The sequence below is a fragment of the Morone saxatilis genome, unplaced genomic scaffold (assembly GCF_004916995.1).
Source record: "Morone saxatilis isolate NCDOM2014 unplaced genomic scaffold, NCSU_SB_2.0 Contig4, whole genome shotgun sequence".
NCBI lineage: Eukaryota > Metazoa > Chordata > Actinopteri > Moronidae > Morone > Morone saxatilis.
The window spans coordinates 10,066,372-10,088,521 of record NW_023339984.1 but is presented as its reverse complement, the minus strand read 5'-3'; the positions used below and the strand labels follow the sequence as shown (position 1 = coordinate 10,088,521).

The following is a 22,150-nucleotide window of genomic DNA, read 5'->3' as shown; positions in this document are numbered from 1 at the left end:
GAGACGATTTAATTCTGAATCACTGCTGGAAAGAGCGGAAGATGTAGATGAAGTTTTTAAAGATATGGGAGTTTTTAAAAAATTAATGTTTCCAGAAAGATGCCATTTTCTAATTATTTAGTGTCTTTGTTTCATCCAGGTTAATTAGTGCAGTTTGTCAAAACATGTTGTGTGTGTTTGTTCCAGGCTCCCTGACATGAGCCAGTGGCAGAGATTTCCCTACGTTCACAGGGACAGGTGTGCGCCCGAAAGCCAAACGTCTTGCACTGGGGCCCCAAGAAGTTCTTCTGAAGCCGCTTCATCCTGGATGGAAAACATAAAAAAAAAAAAAAAAAAAAAAAACGCTCTCTTAATTGTAAATGTAGATATGATAGACAAAACGAATCTCTAATCAAATTGCATGCTCGCCTTCCTTCCCCTCCTCCTCTTCCTCGTTAGCGAACCTCTCTTTGTCTCTCCTTTCTCTGTAAACCTAACTGTCCTCCCACAACCAGCCACAGTGAATTCTGGGAGATACCTATCCCCTTGCTCTTTTTTTTCTCTCAAACTGTCTTTCCTCTTAAGTACCTTCACCTCCTCCTTCTCCCCCCTAGAGATAGAGAAAAAAGAACATCGAGTGCTCTCTTCATATTTTGCTGTCCCGCTCTGGCCTCTCGGGTTGCACCACTTCTGCCTGGTCCTCGCTCTGAAATATTTCACAAAAAACTGTCCCCTCTTCATTTTATCCACCTTCTGACTGACCAAACTCTCCTCCCAAAATCAAAACTATCCCCCTCACTGCAGTATATCCAGAAATGTTTAAACTCTTCGAAGTCTGCCGAATGAGAGAAGTGGGGGGGGGGGAGATATCCTCGGACACCTGAAGCGAGGCGCTTTCAGGGAGGTGGTCTTGGATTTTTAAGCTCAAAAAAAAGAAGAAGAAGAGGGGAGTTTTACTGTGCAAGAAAAGTTTGTAAACAATGACATCTTTTAAAGTTTTTTCCTGTGTTTTTTACAAGGAGGTTCTGTGTTGGCTCACCTTTCCAGTCACTAATGTGGTTGCAGGCAGGTAGGCAATGGGGAGCTCCCCTATAAAATTTATAATAAAAAATATGTGTGTGTGTGTTGTGGTGTGTGTGTGTGTGTGTGTGTGTTAGTGGGTTCAGGAGAGGTTTTTTAACCCACAAGTGTTTGTAGATCCACTTTTTATTTATGTCGGAGCTGGGAGCAAAAAACAGCTGCTGTAGTCGACTCGCTGAACGTTCTTCTTTAAAAAAAATCATGTTTGACTCAAAAGATGTTGGAAGCTCTGCGCCGATTGTTTGTAATGAAGGTTTGTTTTTGTCACAACTTGTTTTATTTATTCAGAAAAAAAAAGGAGCCATTTTATTAGAACTACTGTGATCATGCGTTTTTATAAAAGCACCCACTGTAGCTTGATGCTTACAACCTTATGTTTGGGAGTGAATGCTGTACGTCAGGGTTCGGGCACATGTTAACAGTTATTGTGTGTAAGTGTACAAAGAACTTTTTCGCTATTTTTTTAAACTGTGGGATTTCTTTTGTTGTTGGTTTTTGGCATATTTGGAAGACTGTATGTATGTATGTATGTGTGTATGTGTGTATGTGTGTGTGTGCGCAAGTTAAGATGTATATTTGAATGAAGCTGAACCAAACTTTTACATTGTCTTTGTCCGTTTGTCTCTCTTCTCAGAGCTCATTTAGAGGTTTTTACCCTCTCAGCTCGTCATTAACACTTGATTATTTCTTTCTGTCGACATCCACACAATGCTGCTTAAAATCAAGCCCCCTCCCCCCCAAAAAAAATTACTTAGTATCAAGAGCTGCACTTTGGTTTTATTAAGTGCTTCAGCGTGTGTTTAGTGATATTTTGTAGCATAAATCTTTGTTGCCCCCTTTTCCTTTTCCCAGTTTGGAGACTTAAAGCGACACGTATCCTGTTGCTGAACCGTACAGTTGGCCCAGATTTCAGTCAGTTCAATCAAAGCTTCCTCGTGCCGGGAGTCTTAAAGGAATGGTTAGGCAGTTTGAGAAATTCACTCATTTGCTTTCTGTCTGAAAGTTAAAAGAAGACTGTGGAGCCAGGAGGTGATTAGCTTAGCTTAGCATAAAGACTGAGAATACACCTCTAACACAAAGTAATTGACAAGTTATACGTCGTTCATTCAATCCGTACACAGAACAACAACCAACGGAGACAGTTGGATGAGACTTTTCTTCTTCTTTAAAGGTCCAGTGTGAAACATTTAGGAGTCTATCGTCAGAAATGGAATATTATATTGATTGTATGTTTTCATTAATGTTTAATCACCTGAAAATAAGAATTTTTGTGTTTTCGTTACCTTAGAATGAGCTGGTTTTATACTCAGATGCAGCGGGTCGCCCTTCATTAAGTCCGCCAAGTTTCTACAGAAGTTTCACAGCAACCACAGTTTGTCCTGCACACCTCACAGCCGCTCTCAGTCCCAGGTCGTCAAACACAGACGTGAGCGGTATTCAGTTAGTTGCAATCTGCAACGTCACTGCTAGANNNCTACACACTGGTCCTTTTAAGGTTTGCGTAGAGAGCACTGTGACCGTATGTAGTGCGGGGGTCACAGATGGGGCTACCTGTTTCATGTTGCTTCCAGTCTAGATGCTAAGCTAAGCTACCCACGTAACTTTACATCCGTTACTCATTGTGCGGACAGGAGATTGATATTGAGACAGAAAGTGAATATTTCTCAAAATGTCAAACTATTTGATGGGGCCAGGAAGAGCTCGGGACCAGATTGACAGCGCTACGCGTACATAACAAATAAAACTCAGGGTCCAACATTAAAAGTGAAAGCTGGTGCAGAAATGACTCTTTTAAAGCTGATTAGTAAAACATAACCAACTATGCAACCCAACAGGATCATACAGCAGATCACTGTCTGTCAGCGGTACATCATTGTACTGTATGGCATCATCATTTATGTTTGTGGGACAGCAAACTAGTGTCTATTTTTAGTTGTTGAACTATTCGAGTCTCTGCATTTTTGTAAATTTCATCATGTGTGTCTGTTCTTTAATGGCAGGACAGAGCTGCCCCCGAAGCAGCCACTATTTCTGTAAAAAGCTATGAAAAAAAACCCACTATTGGCCTTAATGAGTAATTAGTCTACAGCATTTTGGAAAAGGTGTGATTGAGTAAGTATGCAACACTGCAATAACATGTCAGTGACCGGACTTTTTTTCCTACTCTAAATAAAATTTGAAAAAAAAGGAACCAAAAGCAACCGTAGATTTTGTCTTTTCTTCATGACATCTTTTTGTTTTCAACAGCACAAACAAACAAACATTAACCATCCTTCTGTGCATACTGTCTGTCAGTTTATTTTTATTTTTTATAAATCAGGAAGATATGATTTGTTATGTAACAGCCTGTACAACGCAACATACAGAAAACAAAAAAACAAAAATAATACAAATTAAATTGTACAAAGCAGCACTGGGCCATAAATAACCCATATAATAATATTTTTCACATTTTTGATTGGAAGTTTTTCCTTTGCCAAACCCCGTAGATCTTCCATCAGTCAGATCACAGCTGCTCTTAGAAGGTGACTGAGCTTCTTTTAATTATACTTTCTGAGTTTGACTCATTAAAACTGTGCCTTGGAAAATGTTGGGGTTTCATGTTCTGTAGCAGGTTCATCAAATTGGCAACAGGATCGAGAACGGTGAAAAAAAGAAAACAAAGATACGCTTTGGAAAGCTGTTCACATACAATCAACCATTAGGCAGATGTTTTGGATTAAATAAAACCCTTGTATAAACATTTGACAAATGTAAATCGGTGTTATTTGAAATAAGAGAGCCCTAATGAATAACATTCGCATGTAAACACCAGCGTAGGTCGGGGAGGAGGGGGGATGCAGGCGACTCGTCCTGCTGACCTCGAATCTCCTCGCTGTTGGCTCTGGAGGTCCTGCCAGGTAAACATGGTCAGACATGATGGGTGGATAGATCAGAGTGGATCCAGAGTAAACGATGGAGGGAGGGGGGAGGGGAGGGGTGCAAGACAGCGGGAGTGATCTGGAAAACCACTTAAACATTTTGGCTTCAGTCCATTTAACCACATTTAAAAAAAAAAAAAAAAAAGGTCAGTTTGGGAAATTTGCTTTCTTGCTGAGTTTGCTACATGAGACTGATACCATTGATCCATAGCTGTATGCTAACACAACACAGCCAGGAAACTAAGTTATTTTAAGTAACACTTACTTAATTTTGGAAGTTAAAAACATTCTTGATTAAGCAGCTTTTACTGGAAATTTTAAGCGAAACTAACTTAGTTTTGTAAGTGAAACATTTTTGATTAGACTTTTTACAACGGATTGTTTTCACAGTACAAGTAAAGATTAGAAAAGTCAGTCAACTAAAGTCCCTAATAAAAGCTGCTTCATCAAGAATGTTTCTACCTCACAAAACTGAGTTAGTGTTAATTAAAATGTTAATTATCAATCAGTTTCAACAATTTTTTAGGTTTTTACAGTGTAGCACCTCTGAAGCATATATCTCCTTTGTTTAATCTGTACAATAAAAACTGTAAAATCTACGAACGAATCCACTACGAACGTTTTCTTGGCCGAAACTACTTCTTGGTTGCCAGGCGTCCGACAGAGTCTCCACTGGCTGCCTAGCAACTGGTCCTAGCCAAGAAATAACCCCCCTATAAAAGGACGAACTTTACTACAATTTAGATTTTGTACGGATTAAACAAACGAGATACATGTTTAATAATGAGTGAGCTGTAGAGGTGCTGATAGGGGGATGATTTGCTGCTTTCTCCATGTTTCCAGTCTTCATGCTAAGCTAAGTTAGCGAGCTGCTGGCAGTAGCTTCATGAGATTAGTGTTAACTTTAACTCTGGGTTAAAAAGAAAAAAAGCTAATTTCCCAAAATGTACAGCTTCTCATTTTTCCCCCCTTTTCCTGTATGAAAACCTATCAAGTCTACAAGTAAATATATATATTTAAATATCTCATGATGGATCCTCTCAGTTGTAACATACAAGCTGTAAGGCTGGAGCATAAGTTACCATCCATTATCTAATACACAATGTTTAGCTTCCCAACAGGTGCAGGAGGTTGTTTTGTTTTTGTTTTCTAGAGGTCCATTTTTCTGTAAAACCTTCCAGTTTCCCTCCACAGTGCAAAGCCTGTGAATGTTTTCAGAAGTGACGCCGGGGCCAAGAACAGAAATGCAAAGAGGACTGATAAAGTAGCCAGACTGCTAACGTGGAGACACGAAGAGGACAGCAACATACAGTGGTACATGTGTAAACAGTTTTTTCTTCCTCCAGTTTTAAAATCTTCTCCCTAAAGAAGTCACAATCACAACACACTCTTGGGTTCATTCTCAGATTCAAGTGTCTTTCTGTTTTTTTTTTTAAACATTTTTTGAAAACATTGTCACTCTTTTTTTTTGTTTTGTTTTTTTGACCCACGTCTCTCTCGTCTTTTTTTTTTAGGTGACAGTCCGTTAACGTGCAGGTTGGCAGGGGACAGCTCCTCCCAAAATAAAACACTGACCAGAGCGGAGATGATTAAGTGTTAAAATAAGTGCAAAATAAAGAAAAAAAAGCTGTTTGTGACGGTGCAAGTATGTCGGGAAGAATGAGAACAAAAAACGTGGCAAAAAACAAAAAAACAACAACTGTAGCAAATGAACTAAGGTGTCGTGTCGATGAGAAGTTAGTTTTAAAAATCGCCCACGAGTGTCCGAAACATAAAGTGCAGGCAGTGTCTGTTCTTCTTTGAAACCGCCGTAGCCCCCGGCCAATAAAAGAGTCCAAGAGCAAACAACCAAAAAACAAAAACAAAACAAAAAACAAAATAAACAGAACAAATCAATAATGCTGAATTGTCAACAATCCACAGTAGGAACAGCTGGATTCCAGAGGAGTCTCTCGCTCAAGGCAGGGGTTGGATTTGGTTGTCAGTTTATTAAAAGTACGAGGAGTGGCCCACGCAGACCCTCCCCCCACTTCCACCCGATTGCCTCCCTCGTCGCTCCCTTTTTCACTCGACCCGGATGAGCAGTCCGTAGAGGAGCGTGCCGCCCTGCTCCTTGGTGATCCACTCGATCTCTGAGTTGCTGAAGCGAGGGTCCAGGGGCTCGCTGTGGTTGAGCGTCTGGGGTCCCACCTTGTAGGAGCCGGGACGCACGCACACCTGGAAGCCCACCTGAGCCTGGTGGCAGCGGTGAGAACGGGGGTCCTGAAATCTGCAAGAGGAGAAGCAGAGTCAGTAAAATGCCCCTTCTTGTCAGCGCTCCGATATAAAGTCCAATAAAGGCAAACATAAAAACAGGTGTAGTGATTTTGTGAACCAGGTGGACTTACTGCACTTTGGGGGCAAAGATCTCCATGCCGGAGTAGCGCATAGTGGGGGAGAGCCTCACTCTGGGAACCTCCCTCCCGGGGGCGCTGTTCTCATCTGGCTCACTGTAGCCATTAGGACCCTCTGCCTTCACCGGGGACACCGAGAAGATGGACGACGTCCCTGCGACAACGAAATTACATTCACAGTTCAGGTATTTTGTTTTAGAAGTTCTCTCTTCTGCTTCTGGGGAGAATTTCAGTGGATCAAAAGGTTTCTTAAGACGGCTGTGGTCTTAACTTTTCTGATTAAAAGATGAATGAGTGATTCTCCTACCAGGCAGCAGCTGGCTGTGGTCCAGCGTGCGTCGCAGGGCTCCTACACTGGTGCCGTGGTACGCGATGTGCCACTTCTTCAGTGCGTTAGAAACCTCACAGTGGGGTTTGATCCTGCACATAGAGGATACGTGCATTTATAGACACACATTCTTCCTTTTAGTTTAATATTATTGTAAGAATAAATAAATCAGCGTTGCATTTTGGGAAGTAAAACACTGAAAAGACTTCTACAACTAAGAATTACTACACAACTTATGTTATTCTCTCCTAGCGTCATCTATAAGTCTCTGAAAATTAAAGGTGTGTTCAGTCATTTTAATAAACTTTCACCCTGGTGCTGAGTGACCTCAGTTAGAGCACCTTACTGCTCTAACGTGTATCTGACTGAGAGTTTGTCCTCTCACCTGAGGGCGAAGCGGCACCATCCGAAGGGCAGGGCGTAGTCCCGGGGCGGCTCTCCTCTCTTGTAATAAGCCTCGTCACCCCGAAGCTTGTGGCAGGACTCACAGTAGCACAGGTTGTACTTTGCGTCTTCGTTGAAATAGCCATCTTACGGACGGCGGTGGAGAAGACAGAGATCACAGTTGTTAAGTGATTTTAGATTAGAGAGAGAGAGAGAGGGAGGGAGAGATTGTGGTGGGGAGGCTGGAATAAAACTCACCTGGTAACGTGAGCAGGTCCTTGAAGCGTGAGCACAGCGCCTGGTACTCGCAGGTCTTGTTGGGGTTAACCTCTGGAGGGGGCGTCCAGCACACACTCTCTTTGATTCCTGTAAAAACACGGCGACAGATAAACAGGTAAAACTTAAAACACTGAACAGAAGCTAAAAGAAGAGATGAACAGTAACCATCGATGTTCTTACCGTCAACCATGTCTGCCTTCTCCATGTCGCCCTGACAACGGGTCTCACCACTCTCTCCGCCCACAGCTGGCACATTGTTTGTTACTATAGTAACCTGCCATGATGAGACAACATTCATTAGCATATCTTAGGATTTGGTTCATAGTGATGGCAGTGCTGAAATAATTTTTAATTGACAGTGAATGTGAGTAAAGTGCTAGAAAATTGTGATGCCAACATTATTTTGTTTTTGAAAACATGTTGGTTCCAGCATCTCAAATGTGATGATTTAATGCTTTTCTCTGCTTTATTTGATTGTAAACTGGACATTTTTTAGTTCTGGACTGTTAATAGAACAAGCTGAAGATGTTTTCCTGGTTTTTTATACATTTTATAGACGTAAAAATAAAAAATAAACCACTCCTGTTGATCACTGTTGGTGAGTCTAATGACATTTAGACTTGTTCTTATTCAAGCTAATATTAAAAAGCAGAAGTGATTAATTTTCTTATTATTTTGACCAAATTATATATATATATTCACAAATATAAATTGTTAAGGAAAAAGCCAAACTATTGTAAGATTTACACAATATTTATCTATGTATTACTTTCTTAATCTAGTCTAACTCTAGCATAACTTGTGACTATGGACTAATGAAAGTTTATTCAAAATAAATAAATAAAACAACAACAGCAATAAAAACCAAATCTAAAACAGCTTATCAAGACCCTGACGTTGAGGGGACAGTGAATAGGGACATCTAAGATAAAGTTATTAAAGGAGTTACGTTGTTTTGTAATTAAGATTTATAAAACACAATAACAGGGTTTTGAGTCAAGGTCCTCATACAGTACGAGGCCAGCTGACTGAAGTGGAGTACGTATGTGTCTGTAGCGCTGACCTGTTCACACTGGCCGTAGAGGTCGATGAACAGGTAGCAGGGCGAAGGAATGTCCTGCGCCGCCACACCCTGGTCCATGCCGTTGACGTAGAGGTGGAGACAACTGTTGGCGTCCACCAGCAGACCCAACACCGTCCCCTCCGGACAAGTGTCCAGGTTAGGACCATAGTTCTCACATATCTGAGGAGAAAGGAAAAGAGAGGAGAGACGATGGTGAAAGAAGAGGGGCAGGAAGCGAGGGAGACAAAAATGAGAAAAGATCAATCAATCAGGCAACGAGGCCAATGTCAGCGCGAACACACTCAGTTCGTCTTGTGAGACAAAAATCAATAGACAAACACGGCAGACAGATTGTGTGTGTTTAGGTGCGCGTGTACCTTTAGGGAGTTGTGGAAGACGGAGTCTCTCTGCAGCAGCCAGGCAGAGCGTTTGAGACAACACGCTGTGGAGGGGAAGTTGAGCCGGTCGGGGGAGTGACCTATCACGCCTAACGACAGCGACGACGTCCATGACGGGTTCAGACGGTCGATCTGAAACTGGTGAGCAAAGAGAGGATGTTGACAGACTGGAGCGGTCGCAGCTTAAATACAAGGTCTTTGTATTTGGTAATTTCATTTTAAGTTTTTTATTATCCTGCTGAATTTAGGTTTGTGTGACATCCTCTTTAATACTACTATTACTTCTTATCTACCTTCTTTTCTTGTTTAAGATTTTCTTTTTGGAACTTTTTCTGCTTCCAAATTGAGGATCTAAGGATAAAAGGTGCTGTATGCTCTACACATTGTAAAGTCCTGACCTTCCCATTATCACAGGTTTCACACTGTATGATAATTGAACAAACTGAAGATAGCAGACAATGCAATTTAATAATATGTATCAAAAATATAATTTAACTTAATATAATAATTGTAATTCAACTGATATTTATGCTATTTTCAACAAATTCCTGGTAATATTATAACAAAACAGGTCAAACAAGGACCTCATTTAACATGGAGCATTATGTAAAGACTGCCAGCTTTTTATTTCAAACTCAAGTTATTCAGATGAAGGAACTGAGCCCCTCGTACCACATAGACACCAAACCGTACGGTAAAGTTACCTGGAACAGCTGCTGGCGAGCAAGCGGCTGGGCGGTGACCAGCAGGCCTTGGTTGTAACTGGATACTCTGGCAGCCGTCAGATTCTGATTGGACAGCTGGATGTTTTTGCCGTGGTTCTCCAGGAACGCCATGATGGTGGGCACCAGCGCGCACGGCTCAGTCTCGACCTGGAGGTGACAAGAGGTGACGTGACGAGTCTGAGTTGCAGGCTCTTTTAATGTGCCGGCGCCCTCCTCTCTTTAGCCTCCTACCTCTCTGACGGGGGTGCTGTCCTCCTCTCCTTCGCTGCAGCTGTCCGAGGACAGCGAGGGCGCCTTGATGCTTTCCATGTCCTCCATCAGCGAAGAGCTCACGATGGACACCGCTGTTATCCGCCCGTATAGGTCCAACACTGCATACACATTCTGCGAGGAGCCAGAGAGAGGTGGTGAATGGCGGCGTGGGGCTGAGAGGCTGTGTGTGTGCGTGCATGTGTGCGCGTACCTTGGCTACTGCAGTCGCTGCAGGTCCCATGTCTTCTCCATCGATGAAGATGTGCATGGTGTCGTCACTGCGCCTCTTCACACCTACGCGGTTCCCAACCTAAACAACAGTCATATTCAGTGAAGATCAATCAATAATGAGCACAATATCTGACAGAATTATTAACCTGTTACTGATTTAATTGGGTTTAATTGACTTTATGCAAATATCTGGCAACCACAGAGTATCATCCATCACCTGTAGTTGAACAAAAAGAATAGTTAAATCATTGAACTTGATGGATGACACTAATCATCTTCAGGATTCAGTTCTGTGTGTCCACGGCCTTTGTTGCCTTGAGGTCAATATTAAATAATAGTTTTGTGTTAAACTACCACATTTCTCCCTGTGAACTGTTAAATATAATCTGATCCTACTGCTGCTAAGTGCTAAAGTGATAACAGTTCTAAATGATAACAAAGTCAAAAAGATAAAAGGAGAAGAATTAAAGTATGGTTACAGAATAAGAGAGATTACATAAAAAGAAGGGATATTTTTGAAGTGAGAAGATGAAGATACTGATCAATACAGATTTCTGTTAAGCTTCTCTGGCAGTTTGCGACAATCTCAAAGCTGTGATAACGTCTTTAATCCTTAATCAGGGCTTTGAAGCACTCAGAGGGACAATGAATCTGAGACAGAAGACGACATTATTGAGGGTGTAAAGGTCTTTGATATGACCTCTAACCAGATCTAACTGTGCTTTAAGCAACTCATTCTGAACAGACTGTAAATCTAACAGTGTCCACGAAGGGCTGCCAAAACCAGAGCGAAGTGATTTTCCTCACAGAGCAGGGAGGTGCGAGCTTACCGTCAGCCGGTCCAGTGAGCAGCAGTAGTTCTGGCGCTGCAGCACACCGTTGCGACGGACCTCAGAGCCGCAGAGCAGCCAGGTGACCTTGGTGCGGAGCTGCGGGAGGGAGGGGGAGAGACCTGACAGCGGGCATGACGGCAGCTCCAGGGGTGCCAGTGTGGTCAGACCGATATGCAGGGAACCGCACCACTGCTCATCCACTTCATCAATCCTCACCTGCAGAGGGCAGAGAGGCATCAGGAAAGAGAGAAAATATTTTGTTTCCATATACGCAGATAGCAGCATTTACGAGGTTTATGTGCACATTATTTTAAAAGTGACAACAATAAACAGCAAGTTTATGTTCAGCCCTACTTTACCTCAAACAGCTCGTCTGCTTTCAGCTCCTTCGCACTGAACACGATGCCGTGAGCGTAACCTCCTACGCGGACGGCCTGGCAGCCCTCACCGAGCAGCACCACGTTCTTACCGTGTTTACTGTGGAGCCGGTGGGCAACACCTGCTACTACACACACACACACACCACACACACACACACACACAGACAGTGGAAAAATGGAGATGGGACTTTGAGTGCAATTGATATGTAATATATCTCATCTTTTACTCCCTTTCTACTCTTTAGCTTTATTTTCCATTTGTAGAATTCAATACAACTGAATGGAAGAAAATGTTATGTTTGTAGAAAACCAACTATATAAAGAAATTATCTCACTAAACATTCACAAAATTTCCAAAAAAATCAGACTTTAATTTCTTTAAAGTTCCAGTGTGTAACAATTTAGGAGGATCTACTGGCAGAAATTGGAATATAATATTCATAACTATGTGTTTTCGTTACCATAAAGGAGCCTTTTATATCTACAGACACCGTGGGTCACTTTCCACAAAGTCTGTCATGATTCTACTGTAGCCCAGAACAGCTACAATAGTTTCTCCTTAATTGTTAGAAAGAGTGAGTGAAGTGAGGGAGTTGCGATCTGCAATAACACCGCTAGATGCCACTAAAGCCTACACACTGGTCCTTTAATGCTTTTCATGGCTTTCCAGACCTGAGTTGGGTCCCTGATGTGTACCTGGTGAGTGGATGGGGAAGCTCTTCTCAGTGATGTTGCTGGTACAGAGGCTGTTGTCAAGCGGGCCTGACGAGCTGGTGATGGACACCTGAACACACTGACCATACAGGTCGATCACAGCGTACACCTCTGAAAGAGAGAGAGCCGGCGAGAGAGAGACATGGATTGTATTGTATTGGGTCATCACATCAAACTCCTAACTCAAGACAGCGGTATTTCAGCCGTATCTGTGCTGCAGCAGAGTCCTAATTCTGATTTCTATTAACTACTCCTTTACCTGGTGGCAGGCCGGAGCAGGCGACACCTTGGTCTACGCCGTTGATGTAATAATGGAGGTCGCCGCTGGCTGAGCGCATCATGCCGATCCGTGACCCTGTGGTCAGAGAGTCCAGGTCACAACCGTAGTTGTTGCGCATCGTGTTGCCATCCTGCATGATGGCTGTTCCACTGCGAGAGAAGGAAAGGAAAAGGTTTTTAATTGATGATTTAAACTATATGTGTCTGTTTTGTAATACATACATTTTTTATGTAGCTCACTTCTTTCAATAATCACAGAAAAATAACCTAAAAAAGGGAAAGTTTATTTCTGTATCAGAGTTTGTTTTAAACAGTTATACATCTTTTGAGTCTTCATGTTCACAGTGTTCTACCTGAGCATCCAGGTGTCATAGTCGATATCGGTCATAGTGTTGGGAAACTCAAGTTCGTCTGGCCTGATGGCCGTCACTCCTGCACACACAGAGAGGGGAGAATAAAAGGTTTAAATATAATGACTAAAATGCTGTATAGATACAAATGTTTGGTAACACAGAAAACACCTCACCTGCTTCTATTGAACCCGACCAGCGGTCCACCATCTTCTGAATAATGATTTCAAACAACTCTCCATCTCGAAGGCACCTACAAGGAGGGAACAAGTTCAAACCAGATTAAGTTCCTTTTCCAGTGGTTTATCTGGCTGTTTAACCACATTACTAATAACACTGACTAGTTGTGGATGGCTTTAACTAAAACCTTGAATGTGTCCTAATTACTCAGTATAGTGCTCAAGAATTTCTAAAGACACTTTCATGATTAAACTCTTGACACTCTGCTGGGTTGTTGTCAATCTGTCCCACATAAGCTTTAATTAACAGAAAACTGAGATTGCTTTCTTACTTTCTGTCGCCGTCTGCAGGTAACTGAAGTTAAAACTGAAGCACAGATGGCAGAACTGATGTAGAAGCTGATGTGTGTCAGAATAATAAGTAAGATTTACACCAGCTGTTAAGGTGTGATCCTCCCGGGCTTCTGCTGTTCACTATGTGTGCTTACTGTCTTCAATGTGTGTGATCCATAGATGGATATGAACCACTAACATGTGTTTGTAATTAGTTTCATCACCTGTTGGAAATGACAATAGCGTCATTGAACTCGCTGCGGCAGTTCTGACGCAGGGCGGTGCGCCCCCCATTGGTGATGACGGCGTTGGTGCCGTGTAGCTGGTGGAAACGCAGGTCGTTGGTTGTGCTGGCCCCGCCTACCGAGCAGGGGCTGCCGGGGGACATGGCCGTGGGGCCTTCTGAGCTGTCCTCTGGGAGAGGAGGGAGGTCCACTAACAAAAGGAGAGGAAATAGTTAGAAGTAGAATCTTTATTTTTAGCATCCAAACTGTTTAAAATGGAGCTTCCTCCCTCTCTCACCCATGTCGTCCATGATGGTGGCCTGAGCAGCCTGGCCGTAGAGGTCAACCACAGCATAGACACTGGGAGGGACGTTCCAGGCTGCCGGGCCCTGAGCCACACCGTTTACAAAGAAGTGGAGGCTGCCATCTTCTTTCCGCACAACGCCTACTGTGTCACCAGCCTGCAAGAGGAAATATAAGCGTTATTAAAACAACAAAAGGTCAGCGGCGTTGTGGGAGGAGGACGGAGGACGGAGGGTGTCTGTCAGCTGAGTAATAGAAGACAAATCTCACTCACCTTGAGTCGGTCCAGGTTGTGTCCGTACTCGTCCAGTATTGTTGTTCCATTGTGCATTACGCCATTCCCCGTCATCATCCACGTCCCTGGAAAACAACAACAGCAAAGATTTTGTTCATTACATCATTTATAGGTTATCAGGTATCTCAGAAAGGACTGAGACTGAAAGAAATCTCCACTCAGCAGATTTATTGTATTCTACCTGAGCGCAGGTTGGTCATGGTGGAGGGCAGCTGCAGGTATGCAGGGTTGTGCGTTGTGACTCCGATTTCAATGGAGCCCGCCCACTTGTCCACCATCTTGTCGATGCGAACCTGGAACACCTCGTTGGAGCGCAGCGGCCGGCTGCTCAGGACCACGCCATGGTTGAAGTCATCAGTCGCACTGTGAAAGCAGTGGTGTAAACTTATGAGTGTGTCCATGTGTTATGTTTGAAGTGCTGCATGTAAACAGTTTCTACCCATCCTCCAGTGCAAATGTAGGTATTTTTGCCAGACTCATGAAAATACTAATTGAATAATACGACCACGCCTAAACAAACGCCTAAAAAGACTTTTTAAGTATTAAATCTTTTAAAACTTGAGCACAATCAAGATAATAGAAGATTTTCCACACATAGAAATGTTCAGTTAAATAAATTTTTATACTTAACATAAAAACATTAAATTCAATGATACCAACCTAAAAATCAGTAAAAAGAACAGCTGTAATAAATTCAGGGGTGAGGTGAGGGGAGGTGGACTCACTGTGGCCGCAGAGCCGTCCTTCCGTCACTGATGATGGCGGCCTTCTGGCCACAGTTGGCGTGGAAGAGCAGCCGGTCGGGTCCCTCTGTGTCTGGAGTGAGGGAGAGAGCTGGCCTGGGCCGGCCGACATCGGGCGATAGAGCCCTCATGATGGCGTTATTGCGTCTGAGGCGGTCACTGTGGTTGTGGTTGTGGACTATGGTCACTTTGACAGCCATGCCGTAGAGGTCGACCACGCCGTAGACCACGCCGGGGGTCTGGGCTGCCGCAACACCTGGGGGATGACACCAAGTGGTTGGGAGTTTAAGTATTAGATCTTCAGTCACATCTTTATATCGTGTTGACATTACTGATAGTCTCTAAGCAGCTGATTGGTTGGGTGTTTCGTAATCACTCATTTATAACAATCACCATCATATCACAGCAACCACCAACTTCCCACCCTCCCCCAGCAGGGGGCCTCATGAAGAAGGGTCTCACCTTGGTCAATGCCATTGATGTAGAAATGGAGCGCTCCACTGGCTTTGCGCATCAATCCAATGTGATCTCCCTCCTGAACGTGGATGAGAGGAGTGGATGGAGATTATAAAAAGCAGACACACTTGCATGGCAGATTGCAGAAAGAAATGTGTGTGTGTGTGTGATCACAAACCTGAAGTTCATCGAGGCTGAATTCACAGTATTCCCTGCGGGTTCCTTTCCCATTGGTCAGTATCCCGCAGCCACTCATCATGATTGTACCTGATACAAACAGCCAGAATAATCATTCACACTGAACACTGAATGTTTTGTTTAATACACTTTCTATATGTCTGTATGTGTGTGTGTGTGTGTGTGTGTGTGTGTGTGTGTGTGTGTTACTGAGCCGCAGATTTAGTCAATAGTTGGCAGATAAGTCCAGGTTTGTTGGGGATTGGTGTGTGGTCACACCAAATCTCTATTGACCCTGACCACTTGTTCCCACCTAAGCTTAATCAATGCGGATCTGAAAGTGTAACAGAAATAACGTTTTAATATATTTCTAAACGATTTTTTTGATTATTCATCAGCTAAAATAAGAGATATTCTCTGCTTGTGCCACAGAGTGGAGAAATATCACGCGGAAGCTCCCGGCCATTAAGTACCTTCATTTTTTGATTCGAATCATATTGACGTTAACGAGCAAACTCTTTTCAAATAATTATTCTTTGTTAATGATCTCCTGGCAGCCGCTTAAACGGCTGTAAGCAGTTTAATCAATGGACTGAAATGTTTCATAAATCATTTATCAAGCACAAATGTAAATTATTTAACTGGATCCACCTGCCTCAAAATGTGAGAATTTTTCTTCTTGTTTTATACATTTTAAAATGTAATATCTTTGTCGAAAAAGGCAAGAAATGTGAAGATGTTGCATTCCCATCACTCTCGGAACTATTCTACAAACTAATTATATCAGTTAAGGATTCAACTAATGATTTATTTAATTAGCTGATTAATGCTGCATAGTATTTTGTGATTAAAGATTGAATGTTTGGCTATAAAAATGTCAGAAAATGGTGGAAGAAAAGACTGTTCCAAGTTTCTCAAAGTCCAAAGTGATGTCTTGAAATGGTTTTTTTCATCAGTCAAAACCTCTCAAAGATATATTCAGTTTAATATGTAAAGAACAAAGAAAAGCAGGAAAAATCTCTTTCCATCTTTTTGCATGAAAACATGACTTTTAAATTAAAAATGAATCAATTTAAAATACTAATAGGTTAATCAATAAAGAATCCCGATTTGAAAGCTCTAATTCTCAAATACATTGTTATTGTTATTGGTCAGGATACATATGTGATATGCTATTGATTCAGTATCCGACGTAAGCGCTCCTTTGCTGCCTCTCCCATTATCAGTTACTAACAACATCCAGCAGTGAGTTTGTGTGATTTTTAAACACCTCAAACATCTCGTTGTGTCGGAGCGGCCGGTTTGATCCATCACCGACGCCGTTTATTGAACTTCGTCAGCGGTCTCCTCCGCTCGCGCCCTTGTTGTTGCTTGCCCAGTTTGAAATCAGGTGTGCCTACATTTTCTTCGTGGAAGAGCAGCGCGTCGTTGGTGGTCATGCCCACTGTCACAACCCCCGGCGACCCTCCGTTTACAGCGGGACTGTTATTAGTATTGTCCACCTGTCCCTCCCAGCTCCTCCTCCTCACTCCCACTCCCCTCCTGTTGTCCGATATTCCACTGTCGCTTATTGACAGCACTCCCTCAGCTGCTGCTGCAGCTTCCCCCTGGGGTCGTTTCTGGAAGAGGAGTCGGTTCGCTGTGATTTTCCCCTCCTCCCGGCAGCGCTCCCGTTCCTCCACCATCTTCCCCCTCCGCCCTCGTCCTCAGAAGCGATAAAAAGGATACTATTGCGTTGTGAACACGTCAAAGAGCTGGCTCCCGTTAGAACGTGAAAAGAGAGAGAGAGAGAGAGAGAAAGAGAGAGAGAGAGAGAGGGAGAGGAGAGGAAGGTGTCCAATACGCCGTCATCCGACTAACGATCCCCATCGACGTGATTGCAAGGAGGGTTTTCTTACCTGTGTCAGGCTCCAGGTTGTTGGGCGAACTTGTCGGTTCGTGCTTGTGACCTGCAGCTAAAGCTGCAGGCACTGAATGGAGAGAAGAGTGTAAAAGTGAAACGACATTCCCGAATGCAGTTAGTAGAAAAAACAAACAATGACAGACTGGACCAAAAGTCCCCTACACTCATCTCTCCATTCATCATTCCAATTCATTGCCCTGCCACATTCTCAGTGGCCGTGATCCATGGCATCCTCCCGAACCCGCAACACCACCCTTCCTCTTCCTCCTCCTCCTCCTCCTCCTCATCCTCCTCCTCCTCCGCCTCCCGCTCTATTGTCTCTTTCTCCGCAGAGGGTGGCGGCGGCTCGCAGCTCACCACTGTCACTTGAGTGCACTTGCCGTACAGGTCCACCACTGCCCAGAGTTTGGGTGGCAAGCCACTCGCGGCCGCACCGCAGTCCTGCCCGTTGACCCAGAGGTGGAGCTCCCCGCGAGAGCTACGCTGAATGCCCACCCGGTCGCCCTCGGCTAGCTGGTCGAGGTCGCGGCCGTACTCCTCCAGGACCGAGCGGCCGTCGCGTAGCACCGAGCAGCCCGACACGATCCAGGAGCCGCCCTTAAGGCCTGTGGCGCTGCTGGGGAAGTCCAGCCCGGCAGGGTCAAGTGCAGTCACGCCAATCTCAATGGAACCGCTCCACGAGTTCACCTGAGGGGAAACCGGAAAGAGTTAATGAATGACAAATAATGACACATCTTGTTACCAGAGTCTGATCTTATTTCTTACATTTGACAATTTTTACTGATTGTGATGTGAATTTTTATAGAGCTGATGAAATTTAGAGACACTGGAAACTACAGAAACAGATCCAGAGAGAAGAAGTAGTAAGAAAACAGTTGTCAGCAGCTGTTACTCTGACAGTGTGGAAGCATCTGTGCTGTGATGTTAAAAGAGTGAAGCACTGCGCTAAAAACTGCAGGTAGATATCTATGGAAAACAAAGTGTGCCTTGTCGTATGATCCATCTTGTTATTTTTAGTCGTCCTGTCAGTGGAGAACGTAGCTCAGGGAGAGCTCCTTTGAAAACAAAGCAGGACAGTGTGAACACGCAGTGACACAAAGGGAACAGACTAAGCTATGTGATGGCAAAATATATAAATATATAAAACATTAGTGGTACTCTCTTCCAAGAACCAACTAATGGTATGTACCGCACATGACTGTAGCACCAGCATCCAAGTTCCATGATGAGAGGTTTAAAAATATACTGATGCAGAAAAGAAGTAGAGTGCACATCCCCTGCTATATTTAGACCTGATGCAGAAACAGATTAAAGAAAAAAACGGAAAGTAATACATCTCGCTCACGTCACATCAACACCACACTGATAGTCGATTGACCACGAAATGAGAGGACTGGACCTGTAGGGTCGAAACATTTCCCTGTTAATAAAGATTTGGGAGCTTTCAACCAGTGTGCAGATACTCTCAGATTTTTCCTCTCCTACTTTTTGGAATTTGAGGCGTAGAAAATCTTAGTGGAGTGAATTATAATTCCCCAGCTACTTGAGTTTCCAGATGACAGCTGTCAGTCGCTATCGCTCCTACCTCCTTTATCATGTTTTCTTCTTTCCACTGTATAGTGACAGAAACAATAATTGAGCGCTCTCATGAAGACACAGATGTGGTCCAGCTGTGATGATTAAACCCCTCGCATACAAAGCAAACAATATTTAAGCAAGCAGGCGTCACCTCCGTGATCGTGCCTTCCATTGACGACTCAAGACGTGAAAAACAAATGTTTCACTGCAAAACTCCTTTCCGTCTTTGCATGACATTGGAATCATATCGTGTAACACGCAGCCCACGATATCCATTCCTTCCCAGAAACACAAAACTCAACATAAGCTCCCGATAATGTGATACTTTATTGATCTCCAGGGGTAAATTCTATTATTTTTTTTTGCCTCCATGATGAGGATGACAGAGTGCAGTGTCAGCTACAGAGCGGAGTCGGTGCAGCTGGTGGACATTCAGCGTCCCGCTTAGAGGCACAAGCAGATGCTTTCCGACACACAGGGGCACGAACCCACGTCATCCCACTGAGGAGTGATCTCCTGGCTCGCTGCGCTCCACCTGCTGCCCCCCGCAGAATGACATCAAACAAAAAGCCATGAAGTTTGTTCCTTCAGAATCAGATCAAAAAGCACTCCGACGCTTTAGGATCAATCGTCAACCGATCTCCTCTTTCCTCTTTTCCCTGGCACTCCACAGGACTCTAGTGTAAGCTGGCAGAAATCCACCCGGATGAAGTGACCTTGAGCATAACATTGAAGTCCTGCTGGCTCTCGGGATGTTTTTCTGCAGCTCACCTCCGTGCCAAAGAGAAAAACAAAAGAGAATTTACTCAGAGATCAATATCATTTAAAAAGAACAGCAATCATTGCCTCCACTCCGTTGTCTGTTCCCGTGGTGTCCTCCTCAGCTGCGTGGCAGGTGCTATGTAAGGCAGTGTGCTACGAAAGCCCGAGTATCTGGGTTAACAGATTTAGAAGTAACTCAGCCTGACCGGGTCGCTGTGTGGAGGAGACAGACATCTCCTTCCCTTGCTCATTCACTTATGTAACAGCCAGCCTGTGGGTGTCTGCCTCAGAGTCTCTTTCTCTCTCTCTGTTCAAAGACCAATAACTACAGGATACAACCATACATGCCGAGTAGGACCGCTAGACAGCTTTCTAAAGAAATGAAAAATTAATTGCATCAAAAGCAAAGCCGGAGACTGCTACGACTATGCAGAGAGGGAAAAGCTTCTCGTCTCACAGACCACACACACACACACACACACACAGTTCTGTACAGGGGAGAGGTGAACTGAAGTCTCACAATAATAAACTACATTTCTGAATCAACCTGAAACGTAACAGCAATCACCGTTTAAAACAGTGAAATGATTTTGACAAAAACTTTTACTGATACCTTCATTTCATAGCTAATTTGACAACAGTGTTAGTAAGATAATGCTAGAATAGACTGTGTGAAAGATCATTTCCAAAGTAGGTTTAATATCAACAAAACTAATAACAGAACAATATTATAATACAATTAGCATATTGATAATATTGGCTGCAAAAAACTATTTTTAACAATCAATCTGGCATTTTTGTCTCTATTAATCGAATAATAGTTTAGTCTATAAAACAGAAAATACCCCAATTTCTCAGAACCCCTCAAACAGCTTGTTTCATCCAACCAACAATCCAAAACCAAAAGATATTCAGTTTACTGTCATACAACACTGAAAAAGCTGGAATTAGAGACGATTAGACTTTTATTCTTTACAAATGACCTAAAATGATACAGACATCTACAATTTAAATTAAACATTTCCAGCTAATACACACAACATGTTACCACCAACCACTGACAGTGTCCCACTCTGGGTGAACTGTCTGCACTCAGCTAACATCCTCTGTAGCTTGGTGGATGTTAGTAGATGAGGATGGGCCGTCATGCCAGTCTGGGCGCTCTGTGATGGAAAACTATTGATTTTCAGACAGGCAATGCATGTCATGATGGAGTATGAGGCAGTTCAGGAGAGCTGCTGTCCGGCTCAGAGCCCCATGAGGGATGGATAATCATTGACGTACAGCAGGTGCTATTAAACCTCATGTTTAGCTTTACTGGCTCACGGGCCGCTTTTGTCTCATCACGGTAGATTTTCTCAATAACTGCGTGTCTTGGCCGAACACACTGTCATTCAGAGGGTGAGCATGTGGCCCAGTTGGCACTGGCACAGGCTCCAGAGCTGCCATGTTGTTGACAAACCCAGGGTTGCACTCTGCAGAGGCCATTACAACAGACAAGCACTCCTCCTACGCCGATAACAGGCAAAATGTAAACACTGTGCACGGCCATTGATATGATACGAGGGAGACCTGAGTCACAGAGTGCAAGCCGAAGATAAGCAGTCGTGTGAAAGCTACAGAAACGGAGGGAATATCATTATGGATGGAAGAATTTCATACTGAACAACAGAGCTGGACTCATGTACGCTAATCAATCATCGTCCGGTCACATGACAATAACATATTTTAGGAAACACACCTTCAACTTTAAGAGACAATTCGGGCGATGGGATCCCGAACGGAAGAAGAGAGATCAACCCGTATCTTGGTGAGAGTTTACTGGTGTTAAAATAAACCCACACTGACATTCCCACTGAGGGAAAGGAGGGAGCTCTTTACTATAAACTGGCAGAAATGAATCACCACATACAACAAGCACACATCACATGTGGATCTGGATGAATCAGTGTGGAGATAAACCCAGCAGGTACTGGTGATGAGCTGGAAGAGTGTATATTAATGAGTTATAGGCTTTAGTGGTCACACTCCTCATGCGTTACAGTAGCAGCGCACCTTTAGATCGCATTAGAGCCAGTAGTAACACATAGGACACCCTCACTGCACTTGTATGTGTCTGTTTGTGTCCACACAGCCTTTATCTCACTACGAGAGCCCAGTACGAGCCCTGCAGTCGTGTTAGACCTCCTTCAACACAAAACCAACCGCAGATACATTCACCACGTTAGTTGGGACTCACAGCAACACCGTGTCAACACACAACTGAGCCCCAAACAGCTCCTCACCTACAGACTAACACACCGCTTTATACTTACTGCAGGTTCTGTTCATTAACACATACACACACACACACACACAGATATACAGACACACACACACAGACACACACAGACATACAGACACACACACAGACACACACACACAGACACACACACACAGACAGACACACACACACACACAGATATACAGACACAGACACACACAGATACACACACACACACACATACACACACATACATACACACAGATACACACACACACACACACACACATACACACACTGAGAAGAAGAGAGAGACAGAGAGGGATCATACTTGAGAAGAAGAGA

General features: G+C 43.5%; 2 protein-coding genes across 2 annotated transcripts in view; one reads left to right on the top strand and one right to left on the bottom strand.

Annotated features, from left to right (window-relative positions):
- Window positions 1-3,106, top strand: part of hdlbpb (high density lipoprotein binding protein b) — a 20,439-nt gene extending 17,333 nt beyond the window's left edge. The window contains exons 25-27 of the mRNA XM_035675748.1: window positions 999-1,048; window positions 2,370-2,485; window positions 3,060-3,106. Of these exons, the coding sequence (XP_035531641.1) occupies window positions 999-1,048; window positions 2,370-2,485; window positions 3,060-3,106 (213 nt within the window). The remainder of the gene's footprint in view (window positions 1-998; window positions 1,049-2,369; window positions 2,486-3,059) is intronic.
- Window positions 3,107-4,462: 1,356 nt separating this feature from the next.
- neurl4 (neuralized E3 ubiquitin protein ligase 4) lies at window positions 4,463-17,891 on the bottom strand (the record flags this gene model as incomplete). The annotated part of the gene is given in 29 exon segments (XM_035675174.1): window positions 4,463-6,249; window positions 6,368-6,527; window positions 6,681-6,793; window positions 7,087-7,231; window positions 7,344-7,451; window positions 7,545-7,638; window positions 8,428-8,607; window positions 8,805-8,963; window positions 9,530-9,697; window positions 9,782-9,934; window positions 10,014-10,112; window positions 10,864-11,082; window positions 11,226-11,371; window positions 11,943-12,071; window positions 12,220-12,389; window positions 12,593-12,671; window positions 12,766-12,842; window positions 13,326-13,536; window positions 13,624-13,786; window positions 13,903-13,988; window positions 14,105-14,286; window positions 14,649-14,922; window positions 15,129-15,201; window positions 15,301-15,389; window positions 15,510-15,579; window positions 15,581-15,601; window positions 16,534-16,623; window positions 16,625-16,801; window positions 17,365-17,891. Coding segments are annotated over 29 exon segments (4,367 nt in total), but the record flags the coding sequence as incomplete, so codon positions are not given.
- Window positions 17,892-22,150: the final 4,259 nt, after the last annotated feature.